Raw genomic sequence first — 18883 nt, 5'->3', positions numbered from 1 at the left:
AAGCTAATACACCCATTCAATGGAATACTAGACAACCATTAAAATGGTGATGTACTACTGTTTAACATCACAGAAAAAATGCCTCTACTAAAGATACAGGAAGAGAAAGGCCATGAGAAAATACTCGAGGAGATAATAGCTGAAAACTTCCCTAAAATGGGGAAGGAAATAGCCACCCAAGTCCAAGAAACCCAGAGAGTCCCAAACAGGATAAACCCAAGACGAAACACCCCAAGACACATATTAATCAAATTAACAAAGATCAAACACAAAGAACAAATATTAAAAGCAGCAAGGGACAAACAACAAATAACACACAAAGGGATTCCCATAAGGATAACAGCTGATCTATCAATAGAAACCCTCCAGGCCAGAAGGGAATGGCAGGACGTCCTGAAAGTAATGAAAGAGAATAACCTACAACCTAGATTACTGTACCCAGCAAGGATCTCATTCAGATATGAAGGAGAATTCAAAAGCTTTACAGATAAGCAAAAGCTGAGAGAATTCAGCACCACCAAACCAGCTCTTCAACAAATGCTAAAGGATCTTCTCTAGACAGGAAACACAGAAAGGTTGTATATACATGAACCCAAAACAGCAAAGTAAATGGCAACGGGACCACACCTATCAATAATTACCTTAAATGTAAATGGGTTGAATGCCCCAACCAAAAGACAAAGACTGGCTGAATGGATACAAAAACAAGACCCCTATATATGCTGTCTACAAGAGACCCACCTCAAAACAAGAGACACATACAGACTAAAAGTGAAGGGCTGGAAAAAAATATTTCATGCAAACAGAGAACAAAAGAAAGCAGGAGTCGCAATACTCATATCAGGTAAAATAGACTTTCAAATAAAGGATGTGAAAAGAGACAAAGAAGGACACTACATAATGATCAAAGGATCAATCCAAGAAGAAGATATAACAATTATAAATATATATGCACCCAACATAGGAGCACCGCAATATGTAAGGCAAACGCTAACGAGTATGAAAGAGGAAATTAACAGTAACACAATACTAGTGGGAGACTTTAATAACCCACTCACAACTATGGATAGATCAACTAAACAGAAAATTAACAAGGAAACACAAACTTTAAATGACACAATGGACCAGCTAGACCTAATTGATATCTATAGGACATTTCACCCCAAAACAATCAACTTCACCTTTTTCTCAAGTGCACATGGAACCTTCTCCAGAATAGATCACATCCTGGGCCATAAATCTAGTCTTGGAAAATTCAAAAAAATTGAAATCATTCCAGTCATCTTTTCTGACCACAGTGCAATAAGATTAGATCTCAATTACAGGAAAAAAAATTGTTAAAAATTCAAACATATGGAGGCTAAATAACACGCTTCTGAATAACCAACAAATCATAGAAGAAATCAAAAAAGAAATCAAAATATGCATAGAAATGAATGAAAATGAAAACACAACGACCCAAAACCTATGGGACACTGTAAAAGCAGTGCTAAGGGGAAGGTTCATAGCATTACAGGCTTACATCAAGAAACAAGAAAAAAGTCAAATAAATAACCTAACTCTACACCTAAAGCAATTAGAGAAGGAAGAAATGAAGAACCCCAGGGTCAGCAGAAGGAAAGAAATCTTAAAAATTAGGGCAGAAATAAATGCAAAAGAAACAAGAGAGACCATAGCAAAAATCAACAAAGCTAAAAGCTGGTTTTTTGAAAAAATAAACAAAATTGACAAACCATTAGCAAGACTCATTAAGAAACAAAGAGAGAAGAACCAAATTAACAAAATTAGAAATGAAAATGGAGAGATCACAACAGACAACACTGAAATACAAAGGATCATAAGAGACTACTACCAGCAGCTCTATGTCAATAAAATGGACAACTTGGATGAAATGGACAAATTCCTAGAAAAGTATAACTTTCCAAAACTGAACCAGGAAGAAATAGAAGATCTTAACAAACCCATCACAAGCAAGGAAATCGAAACTGTAATCAGAAATCTTCCAGCAAACAAAAGCCCAGGACCAGATGGCTTCACAGCTGAATTCTACCAAAAATTTGGAGAAGAGCTGACACCTATCTTACTCAAACTCTTCCAGAAAATTGCAGAAGAAGGTAAACTTCCAAACTCATTCTTTGAGGCCACCATCACCCTAATTCCAAAACCAGACAAAGATATCACCAAAAAAGAAAACTACAGGCCAATATCACTGATGAACATAGATGCAAAAATCCTTAACAAAATTCTAGCAAACAGAATCCAACAACATATTAAAAAAATCATACACCATGACCAAGTGGGCTTTATCCCAGGAATGCAAGGATTCTTTAATATCCGCAAATCAATCAATGTAATACACCACATTAACAAATTGAAAGATAAAAACCATATGATTATCTCAATAGATGCAGAGAAAGCGTTTGACAAAATTCAACACCCATTTATGATTAAAACTCTCCAGAAAGCAGAAATAGAAGGAACATACCTCAACATAATAAAAGCTATATATGACAAACCCTCGGCAAACATTACCCTCAATGATGCAAAATTGAAAGCATTTCCCCTGAAATCAGGAACAAGACAAGGGTGCCCACTCTCACCACTACTATTCAACATAGTTTTGGAAGTTTTGGCCACAGCAATCAGAGCAGAAAATGAAGTAAAAGGAATCCAGATAGGAAAAGAAGAAGTGAAACTCTCGCTGTTTGCAGATGACATGATCCTCTACAGAGAAAACCCTAAAGACTCTACCAGAAAATTACTAGAGCTAATCAACGAATATAGTAAAGTTGCAGGATATAAAATTAACACACAGAAATCCCTTGCATTCCTATACACTAACAATGAGAAAACAGAAAGAGAAATTAAGGAAACAATACCATTCACCATTGCAACAAAAAGAATAAAATACTTAGGAGTATATCTACCTAAAGAAACAAAAGACCTATACATAGAAAACTATAAAACACTGGTGAAAGAAATCAAAGAGGACACAAATGATGGAGAAACATACCGTGTTCATGGATTGGAAGAATCAATATTGTCAAAATGGCTATTCTACCCAAAGCAATCTATAGATTCAATGCAATCCCTATCAAGCTACCAACAGTATTTTTCACAGAACCAGAACAAATAATTTCACAATTTGTATGGAAATACAAAAAACCTCGAATAGCCAAAGTAATCTTGAGAAAGAAGAATGGAACTGGAGGAATCAACCTGCCTGACTTCAGACTCTACTACAAAGCCACAGTCATCAAGACAGTATGGTACTGGCACAAAGACAGAAATATAGATCAATGGAACAGAATAGAAAGCCCAGAGATAAATCCACGAACCTATGGACACCTTATCTTCGACAAAGGAGGCAAGGATATACAATGGAAAAAAGACAACCTCTTTAACAAGTGGTGCTGGGAAAACTGGTCAACCACTTGTAAAAGAATGAAACCAGAACACTTTCTAACACCATACACAAAAATAAACTCAAAATGGATTAAAGATCTAAATGTAAGAACAGAAACTATAAAACTCCTAGAGGAGAACATAGGCAAAACACTCTCTGACATGAATCACAGCAAGATCCTCTATGACCCACCTCCCAGAATATTGGAAATAAAAGCAAAAATAAACAAATGGGACCTAATGAAACTTAAAAGCTTTTGCACAACAAAGGAAACTATAAGCAAGGTGAAAAAACAGCCCTCAGATTGGGAGAAAATAATAGCAAATGAAGCAACAGACAAAGGATTAATCTCAAAAATATACAAGCAACTCCTGCAGCTCAATTCCAGAAAAATAAATGACCCAATCAAAAAATGGGCCAAAGAACAGACATTTCTCCAAAGAAGACATACAGATGGCTAACAAACACATGAAAAGATGCTCAACATCACCCATTATCAGAGAAATGCAAATCAAAACCACAATGAGGTACCATTACACACCAGTCAGGATGGCTGCTATCCAAAAGTCTACAAGCAATAAATGCTGGAGAGGGTGTGGAGAAAAGGGAACCCTCTTACACTGTTGGTGGGAATGTAAACTAGTACAGCCGCTATGGAGAACAGTGTGGAGATTTCTTAAAAAACTGGAAATAGAACTGCCATATGACCCAGCAATACCACTTCTGGGCATACACACCGAGGAAACCAGATCTGAAAGAGACATGTGCATCCCAATGTTCATCGCAGCACTGTTTATAATAGCCAGGACATGGAAGCAACCTAGATGCCCATCAGCAGACAAATGGATAAGGAAACTGTGGTACATATACACCATGGAATATTACTCAGCCGTTAAAAAGAATTCATTTGAATCAGTTCTAATGAGATGGATGAAACTGGAGCCCATTATACAGAGTGAAGTAAGCCAGAAAGATAAAGAACATTACAGCATACTAACACATATATATGGAATTTAGAAAGATGGTAATGATAACCCTATTTGCAAAACAGAAAAAGAGACACAGATGTACAGAACAGACTTTTGGACTCTGTGGGAGAAGGCAAGGGTGGGATGTTTCAAGAGAACAGCATCGAAACATGTATATTATCTATAGTGAAACAGATCACCAGCCCAGGTTGGATGCATGAGACAAGTGCTCGGGCCTGGTGCACTGGGAAGACCCAGAGGAATCGGGTGGAGAGGGAGGTGGGAGGGGGGATCGGGATGGGGAATACATGTAACTCCATGGCTGATTCATGTCAATGTATGACAAAACCCACTACAATATTGTAAAGTAATTAGCCTCCAACTAATAAAAATAAATGAAAAAAAATTAAGATACAGGAAGTGGAAAACAGGTTATAAAATATTATATATAAGGAAGTTTTGTTTTTATAAATGTATACATGTAAATAATCACATAAATGTCTAGAAGAAAACATTCCAAACGATTTAAAAGTTATCTTTGATGCTAGAATTAAAGTTGATACTAAGTTTTATTTTTATCTATATTTTCCACTTTGTTTCTGAAATGAAAATGGATAACTATTGTGAAAATAATATCTAAATAAAGTTAAAATTTAAATACAATAATTCTCCATATATTTGATTTTAAATATGTTAAATGAGCTTGTTATTTTAAAATATTATTGGGGGACTCCCTGGTGGTCCAGTGGCTAAGACTCCATGCTCCAAATGCAGGGGTCTGGGGTTCAATCCCTGGTCAAGGAACTAGGTTTCATATGCCACAACTAAGACCCAGTCCAGCCAAATAAAATAAATAAGTAAATAAAATTAAAAATAAAATATTATTGGCTACTTCAAAAAATAATGTATTGCTCATGAACTAATATGGAGAATATAAAATTGTCTCTTCTCCTTCCCTATGCAATGAATAAGAGGTAACAACTAGTACATTTGCTGACTATGCTCCTAGAAATTTTTCTATGTGTAAAAACCATGCGACTTCCCTGGTGGTCCAGTGGTTAAGACTCTGTGCTTCAAATGCAGGGAGCATGAGTTTGATCCCTGGTCAGGAAGTTAAGACCCCACATGCTGTGCAGTGTGGCCAAAAACAATCCTATAATGTGATCGGATCCAAATATAATTTGGACAAATAGGCTTTAAAAAATCCACATATCTTGTATACATGTATACACATATCTTATATGCATGTACTTTTCATATGCTAAAATAGAATTATGCAACTTTTTCCCCCTGACTGGAAATACCTCTTTCACAACTCTAAACATGGCTCTACTTTACTCTTTAACTGCTGCATAGCATTCCACTAGATGCTTGTATGTACTAAAATTCATTTACTAAGTCTCTTGATGGAATTCTGATTTTTTCTTTCTTTCTTTTTTTTCTTCTTGCTATTGTAGGTGAAAAGTTAATAAAAATAATTCCCCTTTCTACATGAGAATTTCACCTTTGGTTAACTCTTTAGCTTTGTTCCCTTGGCAACTTAACAAACATTACTGTGTCACTATTTTACTAATCTATGTTATCCCCCAATGGGTAGACTATATCTGGACTGGGGACTTCCCTGATGGCTCAGCAGGTAAAGAATCTGCCTGCAATGCAGGAGACAGAGGAGACACAGGTTCAATCCCTGGGTCAGGAAGATCCCCTGGAGAAGAAAATGGCAATCCACTTCAGTATTCTTGCCTGAAAAATAAATCCCATGGACAAAGGAGCCTGGCAGGCTATGGTCCAAAGGCTCACAGAGTAGGACACGACTGAGTGACTAAGCACATCACTGAAACATTACAACTTCTCTAAGCAGAAAGCCTCCAACTCTGTGAACATTTCCCTTTCTAAAATTAGTTTTAATGGCATCCAAGTCCTTACTTGGACGAGCGTGGCGGAGAGGAGCTACCCCGCGCCCAAGGTCAGGGGTGGTGGCGAGAGGAGCTACCCCACGTCCGAGGTAAGGAGCGGCACCTGCGCTTTGCTGGAGCAGCCGTGAAGAGAGACCCCACGTCCAAGGTAAGAGAAACCCAAGTAAGACGGCAGGCACTGAGAGAGGGGATCAGAGGGCAGACACACTGAAACTACAATCACAGAAAACTAGCCAGTCTGATCACATGAACCACAGCCTTGTCTAACTCAATGAAACTAAGCCATGCCGTATGGGGCCACCCAAGACGGTCGGGTCATGGTGGAGAGGTCCGACAGAATGTGGTCCATTGGAGAAAGGAATGGCAAACCACTTCAGAATTCTTGCCTTGAGAACCCCATGAACAGTATGAAAAGGCAAAAAGATAAGACATTGAAAGATGAACTCCCCAGGTCGGTAAGTGCCCAATATGCTACTGGAGATCAGTGGAGAAATAACTCCAGAAAGAATGAAGGGATGGAGCCAAAGCAAAAACAACACCCAGTTGTGGATATGACTGGTGATAGAAGCAAGGTTCGATGCTGTAAAGAGCAATATTGCATAGGAACCTGAAATGTTAGGTCCATGAATTAAGGCAAAATGGAGGTGGTCAAACAGGAGATGACATGAGTGAACATCGACATTCTAGGAATCAGTGAACTAAGATGGACTGGAATGGGTGAATTTAACTCAGATGACCATTATATCTACTACTGTGGGCAGGAATCCCTTACAAGAAATGGAGTAGCCATCATCGTCAACAAGAGAGTCCGAAATGCAGTACTTGGATGCAATCTAAAAAGGACAGAATGATCTCTGTTCGTTTCCAAGGCAAACCATTCAATATCACCGTAATCTAAGTCTATGCTCCGACCAGTAATGCTGAAGAAGCTGAAGTCAAACAGTTCTATGAAGACCTACAAGACCTTCTAGAACTAACACCCAAAGATGTCCTTTTCATTATAGGGGACTGGAATGAAAAAGTAGGAAGTCAAGAAACACCTGGATTAACAGGCAAATTTGGCCTTGGAGTAAAGAATGAAGCAGGGAAAAGGCTAATAGAGTTCTGCCAAGAGAACACACTGGTCATAGCAAACACCCTCTTACAACAACACAAGAGAAGACTCTACACTTGGACATCACCAGATGGTCGACACTGAAATCAAATTGATTATATTCTTTGCAGCCAAGATGGCGAAGCTCTATACAGTCAGCAAAAACAAGACCAGGAGCTGACTGTGGCTCAGATCATGAACTCCTTATTGCCAAATTCAGACTGATATTGAAGAAAGTGGGGAAAACCACTAGACCATTCAAGTATGACCTGAATCAAATCCCTTACTATACAGTGGAAGTGAGAAATAGATTTAAGGGACTAGATCTGATAGACAGAGTGCCTGATGACTATGGATGGAGGTTTGTGACATTATACAGGAGACAGGAATCAAGACCATCCCCAAGAAAAAGAAATGCAAAAAAGCAAAATGGCTGTCTGAGGAGGCCTTACAAATAGCTGTGAAAAGAAGGGAAGCCAAAAGCAAAGAAGAAAAGGAAAGATATATCCATGTGAATACAGTTCCAAAGAATAGCAAGGAGAGATAAGAACGCCTTCCTCAGCGATCAATGCAAAGAAATAGAGGAAAATAATAGAATGCAAAAGACTAGAGATTTCTTCAAGAAAATTAGAGATACCAAGGGAACATTTCTTGCAAAGATGGGCACAATAAAGGACAGAAATGATAAGGACCTAACAGAAGCAGAAGATATTAAGAAGAGATGGCAAGAATACACAGAAGAACTGTACAAAAAAGATCTTCATGACCCAGATAATCACGATGGTGTGATCACTCACCTAGAGCCAGACATCCTGGCATGTAAAGTCAAGAGGGCCTAAGGAAGCATCACTACGAACAAAGCTAGTGGAGGTGATGGAATTCCAGTTGAGCTATTTCAACTCCTAACAGATAATTTTGTGAAAGTGCTGCACTCAATATGCCAGTAAATTTGTAAAACTCAGCAGTGGCCACAGGACTGGAAAAGGTCAGTTTTCATTCCAATCCCAAGGAAAGGCAATGCCAAAGAATGCTCAAACTACTGCACAATTGCACTCATTTCACACACTGGTAAAGTAATGTTTAAAATTCTCCAAGCCAGGCTTCAGCAATACGTGAACCATGAACTTCCAGATGTTCAAGCTGGTTTTAGAAAAGGCACAGGAACCAGAGATCAAATTGCCAACATTTGCTGGATCATTGAAAAAGCAAGAGAGTTCCAGAAAAACATCTATTTCTGATTTATTGACTATGCCAAAGCCTGTGACTGTGTGGATCACAATAAACTGTGGAAAATTCTGAAAGAGATGGGAATACCAGACCACCTGACCTGCCTCTTGAGAGACCTATATGCAGGTCAGGAAGCAAGTTAGAACTGGACGTGGAACAACAGACTGGTTCCAAATAGGAAAAGTAGTACGTCAAGGCTGTATATTGTCACCCTGCTTATTTAACTTATATGCAGAGTACATCATGAGAAACGGTGGGCTGGAGGAAACATGCTGCAATCAAGATTGCCTGGAGAAATATCAATAACTTCAGATATGCAGATGACACCACCCTTATGGCAGAAAGCGAAGAAGAACTAAAGAGCCTCTTGATGAAAGTGAAAGAGGAGAGTTAAAAAGTTGGCTTAAAGCTCAACATTCAGAAAACTAAGATCATGGCATCCAGTCCCATCACTTCATGGCAAATAAATGGGGAAACAGTGGAAACAGTGGCTGACTTTATTTTTCTGGGCTCCAAAATCATTGCAGATGGTAATTGCAGCAATGAAATTAAAAGATGCTTACTCCTTGGAAGGAAAGTTATGACCAACCTAGACAGCATATTAAAAAGCAGAGACATTACTTTGGTAATAAAGGTCCGTCTAGTCAAGGCTACGGTTTTTCCAGTAGTCATGTATAGATATGAGAGCTGGACTATAAAGAAAGCTGAGTGCCAAAGAATTGATGCTTTTGAACTGTGGTGTTGGAGAAGACTCTTGAGAGTCCCTTGGACTGCAAGGAGATCCAACCAGTCCATCCTAAAGGAGATCAGTCCTGGGTGTTCATTGGAAGGACTCATGTTGAAGCTGAAACTCCAATACTTTGGCCACCTCATGCGAAGAACTGACTCATTCAAAAAGACCCTGATGCTGGGAAAGATTGAGGGCAGGAGGAGAAGGGGAGGACAGAGGATGAGATGGTTAGATGGCATCACCAACTTGATGGACATGGGTTTGGGTGGACTCCGGGAGTTGGTGATGGACAGGGAGGCCTGGCCTGCTGCGGTTCATGGGGTCGCAAAGAGTCAGACACGACTGAGCAACTGAACTGAACTGAAGTCCTTACTGGCAACAGACACAGGTTAACCAGGAGACAAACTTCCTCTGTAAACTCTGCCTCTCCCCAAATAAAAGCAAAATATTTAAATTCTCTAAAGAACCACAGATAGAAAATGGAGAGCGGTTTATCATTGGAGACCTAAACCTTAATATAAATATTTTACTGCTAGTCTGCTTGTGAGGACTGAGTGGACAACAGTGTAAGAACATGTATGTGCAAAAAGTTTCATTGCATTGTTAGTGATAGCAGCAATATCCACTAAGGCATCTTCTTAGGTTCTAAGATTCCAACAAAGATATGGATCTATCTTCAGTGATATTTATCCCTGGGCCAGTACCATACTATTTTCACTACTATACTATATGATTGGCTTTGATATATAACAGGAAGATTTCTCTTCTCAATTGCATTAAAAATTTTCTTGGCTTCATGTGATAAAGATTAGTTGGCTACTCCAGTATTTATCCCTGCCCTTACCTACATAGTACTAAACCATATTTTGTTTGGGTAGCAATGTGTCCACTAAGTATATTTCCCAGATTCCTTTGGACATGTGACTAAATTCTGGCAAATGAGATGCTGAGTGTATGGAAATTTCAGGAAGGCTGATTAAAGCCTGACTCAGGTAGAGCAATAGCAACTTTGTCCTTTCATCTTCCTTTGCCCCTGCTTCCTTCTGCTTCCTGAAGCAGAAGGCAATGGGAAGAAGGAAATGGGGACCAGTGATAACACTGAAAAGCTGCCTACCACACCTGTATTGCTTTCCCCTGGACGTCTTTCAGGAGAGAAACAAACTTCTATCTTGTTTAAGTTTCTATTTCTTTTTCCGGTTATATAAGGTAACAATCATTACTAACAGTAATACTACATTTACTTTTTATCTAAAAAACTGTCAAAAAGTTGGATTTAATTAAAATTGTATTAAAATATATAACTTGGGAAGAACAGGTATCTTTCAAAGTTGAGTCTATCAAGGATCATAATATATTTTGTCATTCATTGGGGTCCTGTGTAAGATGCTATTTTTTTAAAACAAAGTTAACCTTTGGTATATGTGTATGTGTGTGAAGAGGGGTAAGAGTTGGGGGTGGGGAGTGGGAGACAGTTTTCCTTTACATTTTTTAACTAGCTATTTGTTGTTTAGTTGCTAAGTCGTGTCTGAGTCTCATGTAACCCCATGGACTATAGCCTGCCAGGCTTCTCTGTTCATGGGATTCTCCAGGCAAGTGTACTGGAGTGTGTTACCATGGAACTGTGGGGGTTTTTTTGTCATGGAATTCTTTTTAAAAATTCATCTCATATTCAGCAGCCTTACTGAGTGAGCTCTTATAAATTTTTAATAAGTTCAGAGTTGATTTCTTTGGATTTTCTTGGTAGACAATGAAATCAGTAATATTGACAATTTTTTCTCCTTCACAATATTTACTATACATTTTCCTTCCTTTCCTACTTCTACCAGCTTAACCCTCCAGAAGAACCGTGAAAGTGACGTTGGTAGTTGGCACCCTTGTCTTGTTGCTGATCTGCATGAAAGTGTATTGGTATGCTGCTGCTGATGCTGCTAAGTTGCTTCAGTCGTGTCCGACTCTGTGCGACCCCATAGACGGCAGCCCACCAGGCTCCCCCATCCCTGGGATTTTCCAGGCAAGAACACAGGAATGGGTTGCCATTTCCTTTTCCAATGCATGAAAGTGAAAAGTGAAAGTGAAGTCACTCAGTCGTGTCCGACTTGTTGCCACCCCATCGACGGCAGCCCACCAGGTCCCTCTGCCCATGGGATTTTCCAGGCCAAGAGTACTGGAGTGGGGTGCCATTGCCTTTGAGTGGTTCTCAATTAGAGATGAACTTGAGAATCACTTGGCAAGTCATAAAATAAATGGTTTGGGCCTCAACCTACTGTGAGGATAGGGCCCAGGCATGACCATTTTTAAAGAGGGCTCTCTACCTCCAGAACTGAAGGCTCAGTTCTGGTTAAGAACCATGGTCCTTTAAAGTAAATGCCAAAGCAGCTGTTTTTCCCTCTTAACACTCCTAGCTTACAACCAAGAGTACTTTTGCTACCTTACTTTAAAATTCAGAAATGGATGTTGAATGATATCAAATGCCTTTCCAGTTTCCACTAGGAAAGCACTAGGATTTTTCTTTATTAATTATAATGGGTCACATTCCTAATTTTGAATAATCTTGAAATTGTTAGACTACAGCCCTGGATTTGATTTTCTAATATTTTATTTTGGATTTTGGTACATATATTTATAAAAGTAAGATCAGTCTCTAGTTTTTAAATTTCTGTTGTTAAATGGTATCTTTGTCAGGTTTAGTGTCACAACTATGCAAGTGTTACAGAATGAATCAAGAAGTTTTCCATTTTTTGCTACGTGCTCGACTTTTAAAAATAACATTGGAATTATCTGTTCCTTAAAGCCTTGATAGAATTCATTAGAAAAACATGTGCCTTTATTATTAAGCAAAGTTTGGCCAAGTTTATAATACAGCATTAGCACCTCATGCAGTCACCCAAATGGCTTGGTGACTGCTGACACAAACTGCTCTGTCCATGAATTAGTTGACTCTGGGTCACTGGTTTATTGCACACTGGGAATGTGAGACCAAAGAAGTCCTTTACAACTTGCAAAGACAAACCAAATAAATATTCAAGGATCCCTATCAACTTACTCTCCATTTGATTAAACAATGGGAACCATTATAGATTCATATTGATACCACTAGCCCAATGCAGCACAAGGTAAGGAGAAGACCATAAAAAATGAAGGTAACATGTAATTCCAAATCTCCAAACCTTACTCTTTCATCAGTCTTCCAAGAGTACGTTTAGACTTCTATCTTCACAACTACTATTCTAATCTACCAGCAATTCTCACCTGGACTTTCAGCAGTAGCCTCCTACCAACCCCCTGCCCACCATTTGCACCCTGGCTTGTGTACCATCTTAGGGCCTTGCACACGCTGTTTTCTCTGCCTAGAATACCTTCCCAACATCCACATCCATTTTGTCTTTCATATCTCAGCTCAAGCACTATTTCCTTAAGGATATTCCTAGACACTCCTCCACTACAGACTAGGTTAGCTCTTCCTTGTTATATGCTGTCACAGCACTTTGTAACAGAACTTTTACATCAGGGGTCCCAACCCCCACCAGTACCAGTCCATGGCCTGTGAGGAACCAGGCCGCACAGCAGGAGGTGAGAGGTGAATGAGGAAACCAAGCTTCATCAGTATTTACAGCTGCTCCCCATCGCTTGCATTACCGCCTGAGCTCCGCCTCCTGTCAGATCAGTGGCGGCACTGAATTCTCATAGAAGGGTGAACTCTACTGTGAACTGCACGTGCAAGGGATCTAGGTTGCACACTCCTTATGAGAATCTAATGCCTGATGGTTGGAGGTGGAGATGAGGTGGTGATGCTATTGTTGGGGAGTGGCTGCAAATAAAGATTATCATTAGCACGATAAATGTAATGGGCTTGAATCATCCTGAAACCATTCCCCCACCCCTACTCCCAGTCCATGGGAAAATTGTCTTCTGGTTCGGAACCGGAAACCTGGTGCCAAAAAAGTTGAGGACCAATGTTTTATACCATTTATGAAGTTTGTGATTGTATAGTTATTTATGTGGCCATTTGATTGATATGTTTCTCCCACTAGATTGTGAGCTTCCATGAAGACACAGTCTGTGTCCATTTTGATCACTGTTCTATGCCCAGCTCCTAGCCCAATGCCAGGCACATAAGAAGCATAACAAACACTGGATAAACAAATGCTAATCCAGCGATGTCTAGGCAGAGGAAAATGCCATTGCGGTACTCTGTAATACAGAGTCCTCAGTATTCTATACTTGGCTAAACATCACCTAAGAAGAGTGAGCAAGTAAATTAATGTCATCTATTTAAGGGCAGTTACTTACTGACAAGTTTAGGAAAATGGACAATTGTTGTTCTCTTACTTGTAAATTCCTCGTGACATATTTTCAATGTATTTAGCTTTGTCTTGTACTCCACAGTGGTAATGGTAAGTCTTAACACAGGCTTTTATTTCACATCCAATAGTAGCACCGGGCTGACTGCAAAGTGTACATTTCTGTTTAGGGGGAGAGAAAGAATAATTATAAGCAGTATTTCTAAGTTTATGCAATCTTAGTTTTTCTATTTTAGCCATATTTCAGCAAGACATTCCATGTTACAAAGAAAACAGCCAGTTTTTCTATTGAAGGAGAGTGCACTGAACTTATAGCATAGCATATATATTAAATAATGTTGCAATCTAATTCATACTTTGACTTTCTAGTATGTAGTCACCCCTGATGTTTCCATTATTTAACTCTACTAACCATCAGCAATCTGATATTGAAACACAAAGGGAACACTCCTTAATACTGGTAAACACACATAAAAAATATATTCTATATTTTAGTGGTTGGCTTCTCTTCCCTGCAATCAATCCCTTTCTTATTATGACCAGGGGGAAGAATGAGAAGATAGGAAAGCAATGCCCCCCCAGAGAGGGATTGCTACCAAGTAGGCAAAAGGGCAGAAAGGGACTAAGGGGCTGAAATTCTTGTAAGACTTAAGGTGATTGTTGGCAAAAGACTTTCATAGTCAAAGAAGTTTGAGAAATGCTAGTTTTAAACAGATTACTTGATTGCAGAACTTCTGACAGCCTTTCCTCCAAGAAGGAGGGTACAGTAAACAGTTTCCAAGTTTATTGAATTCCAGATGCCCTTTTAATTTTGGAGCAGTGGGAGAGCATCTTGATAGAGTGATTTCCTTTGGAGCACACATGGGAAAATGCTAGGTTAGTGCTGACACTAACAGTCAACAATGTAGAAGTAAGCAAGCTGATCAAGAGAACTGAATTGTTATCCTAGTCACCTATTTGACTTCAGATATATGACGTAACAACATTGCTCAACATAATGTGATTGTTTTCCCCTTTAATTTTTTTTAGGACTCCACATTCTGTTTTAAAGGAGTTTCCTTTTTTAAAAGAATAATCAAAGTATCAAGAAAATGAACTGGATTTAAATGGAACAGATGATATCAATAATCTTTATACCTCCAAAAATGCAGTTCCACAGAGAAAAAGTCATTTCTAATCAATTCAGACAAAGATCAGCAATGTCTGAAACAGATCGAAAGGGAACTTCACAATGGAGAGATTGATTCACCACCTAAATCCAAGGATCAGACATTATGACCTGTCTGATGTGATAAAATATGGATGATATAGTCCCACCTGTGAAGAGTTTACCCCCCAAAATGTTGAAAACTGAATCTAATCAGTTTTTTACATCTAACTTCCGCTTTAAAAGAAAATCTGGCAGATAGAGGGACAAGTTAAATGGCATTGTGAAAAAGCAAACAGACAAATAAAACATGTGGGATGTTCTATAGGACAATTAATTCATTTTCTTCAACAAGTCAATGGCATACAACAAAACAGAAACAATAAAGACAGGGAGGACGAAGTGCCCTAAATTACTTAAGGGATATGTAACAACCAAATGTAATGTGTGAACCTCCTCTGATTCACACAAGCCAACTTTAAAAAGATAGCTTTAAGACAACTGGGGAAATACAAATACAAACTAGGTATTAAATGATACTGAAGACTCACTGTTAATTTGTAAGTTGTAATAACATTGTGGTTAGGTAAGAAAATGCCCAACTTTTAAGAGATACATACTGAAATATGTAGAGGTGAAATGATATGAAGTCTCAGTTCTGCTTTAAAATACTTGAAGCAACAAGAATAAAAGGCATAGATGAAACGAGTGCCGCAAATTCTTGATAACTGATGAGTCAAGGTGATGGATAGATGTGTGTTACTAGTCTTTCTAATTTTGATGTTTGAAAATTTTCACAAAAAAATTTTTTTAAATAAAATCATTTCTAGAGACAACTGCTGTCTTAAATATTTTGCATTCCTAGGACATTTTATAATATTCATAAACTGTAAAGGAGTAAGTGATCAAATAAAGATGCCAATATTTCTTAAAGCTATTTATTAGTAATTCAGTATGTTTAAAAACATGAGACTTAGGCACATTTTATAAAGGAAACTTTAAAGCTATGATAAACATATTAAGAGACAACTATGTATGTGAACTTTAAACAGAAAGCTCTGAAAAAAATCTATTCCTTTTATTTAAAAAAAAAAGAAAAAAAAAAAAGAATGAATAACAACATGGGGAGGTTCTCAATACTCTATTGGGGTCATGAAATTTTTCTTAAAAGCGAACTTAAAACAATTTAACATTTTAAACTTAATAAGGTGTGTCACATTCACATCTTCATTTATTTTATTAAAAGACTCTCAAAAAAAAAATAAATAAAAGACTCTCAAAATACCCTGAAATATAAATCTCCATATAATTCTCTTAAGTAATGAAGTTACATAGAAAGAAGAATAACTTTCAGTAACATCAGCATCCTTTATTATATTACAAATGAGTCAAATATATACTTTGCTTTAACACACGAACTACTTTATATTAAAATTTTTGGAGACTGCATGAATTTAAGATGTGTTCTAAATTTAAAGCACAAAGTCAGAAGAGTAACGTTGCATAGCATAAACATAAAAGCACAGACCATTCTTTTGCCTCGTTTAATCTCCTGAAGTACAGTTTTAATATCAAAATCTCCAAATTCTGCCCTTGAAGTCGTGGTAAGCTGAACGGTACCAGAAGAAAATAACTAGAGAAGAAAAATGCAAAAACATGTAATATTCAGAATCCTTGTGGGAAAAAAATTAAACAATGTGTGCAAGAACGTGTTATATTATTTTAATATCCTGAGAAAGATGACTTTTCCTTAATCAAGTACTGACTCAATTTTTTTTTTAATCTATCCACATGTCTGATTAAAATGTAACTCAAAATAAGAACAATTGAATAAAACTAATGCTGCCAGTATAGAAACAATATTAAATGCTTCATTAAACAAGAAGAGTTCAGCAGTGTCATCCTGTCATCTCAACTATTTTACATTTCCACAAAGTTTAAAAAAATAGTTTCAAATGACAAATTTCAACCACAGATACAGATCAGAATCACCCAGAGATTTTCTTTTCAAACTAGACATGTTTGGGATCTACTCTAGGGATATATATTTTGGAAAAACCTCCCCAGGTAAATTTGATATGCGTCTCTGATTAAGAACTCCTGAAATAAGTAATATAATTTAAAAAAAAATTTTGGCCATGTCACATGACTTGTCGGATCTTCCTTCCCTAACCAGGGATTGAACCCAGCCCCTTAGCAGTGAAAGTGTAGAGTCCCAACCACTGGACCACTAGGGAATTCTATAAATAATATAATTTTTAGAACCTAATCATCAATGGGATGAGTATTTCAATACAACCTATTTCAAATATGCTTACATATACTATATGTCAGACCTGTATCTAAGGATGCAAAGATAAGATATAGTTTTTACCCTCAAGGAATTAAGACTCATAAATGAATAACTGCAATACAGTGTAAGAAGTATAAGAGAGATTTTTACCAGGTTATAGTGGAGTCTAAACATAGCTTCCAAGACAAGTTTATAAAGGTGATGTTTTTAGTTCTAAGACTGTTAATTATAGATTATCTGGAACATAGTAACTACAATCAGGATTACTTTAAATCCCACTAAAATCATAAACACTATATATTTTAAAATCTAGAGTTTATGAAGATATGGGATTATAGAACATAATCTAAAAGAGACGCTCAGAGGGCTCAAACAAACTTTGTGGGCACCAGGACCCAGAGACCCACAGAGACTGAGATAGAACTGTGTTTGAGTGTCTCCTGTGGAGGTACAGGTCAGCAGTGGACTGCTGCAGGGGCAGGGGCTTTAGGTGCAGCAGACCTGGGTATGGCATAAGCCTTCTTGGAAGAGGCCGCCATTAACCCCACCATAGAGCTGCCAGAATTACAGAGGACTGGGGAAACAGACTCCTGGAGGGCACAAGCAGAACCTTGTGCACCAGGACCCAGGAGAAAGGAGCAGTGACCCCACAAGAGACTGACCCAGACTTGGCTGTGAGTGTCCAGGAGTCTTGGCAGAGGCATACTTCAGGTTTTGGGGTGTAGCAGTGTGTGCATGGGACATTTTGAAGGAGGTCGCCATTATCTTCAGTACCTCCACCATAGTTTGGCCTGAAGGAGATAGGTCCTGGGTGTTCATTGGAGGGACTGATGCTGAAGCTGAAACTCCAATACTTTGGCCACCTCATGCGAAGAGTTGACTCATTGGAAAAGACCCTGATGCTGGGAGGGATTGGGGGCAGGAGGAGAAGGGGACGACAAGAGGATGAGATGGCTTGATGGCATCACCGACTTGATGGGCATGAGTTTGAGTGAACTCTGGGAGTTTGTGATGGACAGGGAGGCCTGGTGTGCTGCGGTTCATGGGGTGGCAAAGAGTCGGACAGACTGAGCAACTGAACTAACTAACTAAGGAACTAAATAACAGGGAGGGAACACAGCCCAACCCATTAACAGAAAATTGGATTAAAGATTTACTGAGCATGGCCCCACCCATCAGGACAAGACCTAGTTTTCCCCTCAGTCAGTCTCTCCCATCAGGAAGCTTCCATAAGCTTCTTATCCTTCTCTATCAGAGGGCAGACAGACTGAAAACAATCACAGAAAACTAACCAATCTGATCACGTGGACCACAGCCTTGGCTAACTCAATGAAAAATGAGCCATGCCGTGTAGGGCGACCCAAAATGGATGGGTCATGAGGGAGAGTTCTGACAAAACGTTGTCCACTAGAGAAGGGAATGGCAAACCAAGGCAAGGTATTCTTGCCTTGAGAACCCCATGAACAGTATGAAAAGGCAAAAAGATAGGACACTGAAAGATGAACTCCCCAGGTCGGTAGGTGCCCAAAATGCTACTGGAGATCACTGGAGAAGTAACTCCAGAAAGAATGAAGAGATGGAGCCACAGCAAAAACAACACCCAGTTGTGGATGTGACTGGGGATAGAAGCAAGGTTCAATGCTGTAAAGGGCAATATTGCAGGGGAACCTGGAATCTTAGGTCCCTGAATCAAGGCAAAATGGAGGTGGTCAAACAGCAGATGACAAGAGTTAACATCAACATTTTAGGAATCAGTGAACTAAAATGGATTAGAATGGGTGAATTTAACTCAGATGACCATT

The 18883-nt window shown here is 38.6% G+C and overlaps 1 protein-coding gene across 2 annotated transcripts in view; it reads right to left on the bottom strand.

Moving 5' to 3' along the window:
• The window catches only part of PHF6 (PHD finger protein 6), a 56365-nt gene that overhangs the window by 6167 nt on the left and 31315 nt on the right, over positions 1-18883 (bottom strand). For both annotated transcript variants that reach the window (XM_043895515.1, XM_043895516.1), the window contains exons 8-9: positions 16317-16421; positions 13670-13803 (exon numbers count right to left, since the gene is read on the bottom strand). In XM_043895515.1, coding sequence (XP_043751450.1) covers positions 13670-13803; positions 16317-16421 — 239 coding nt within the window. The remainder of the gene's footprint in view (positions 1-13669; positions 13804-16316; positions 16422-18883) is intronic.

Source organism: Cervus elaphus, chromosome X (genome assembly GCF_910594005.1).
Source record: "Cervus elaphus chromosome X, mCerEla1.1, whole genome shotgun sequence".
NCBI lineage: Eukaryota > Metazoa > Chordata > Mammalia > Artiodactyla > Cervidae > Cervus > Cervus elaphus.
The sequence above is the reverse complement of the archived record's forward strand: the minus strand, read 5'-3'. Positions and strand labels throughout refer to the sequence as shown.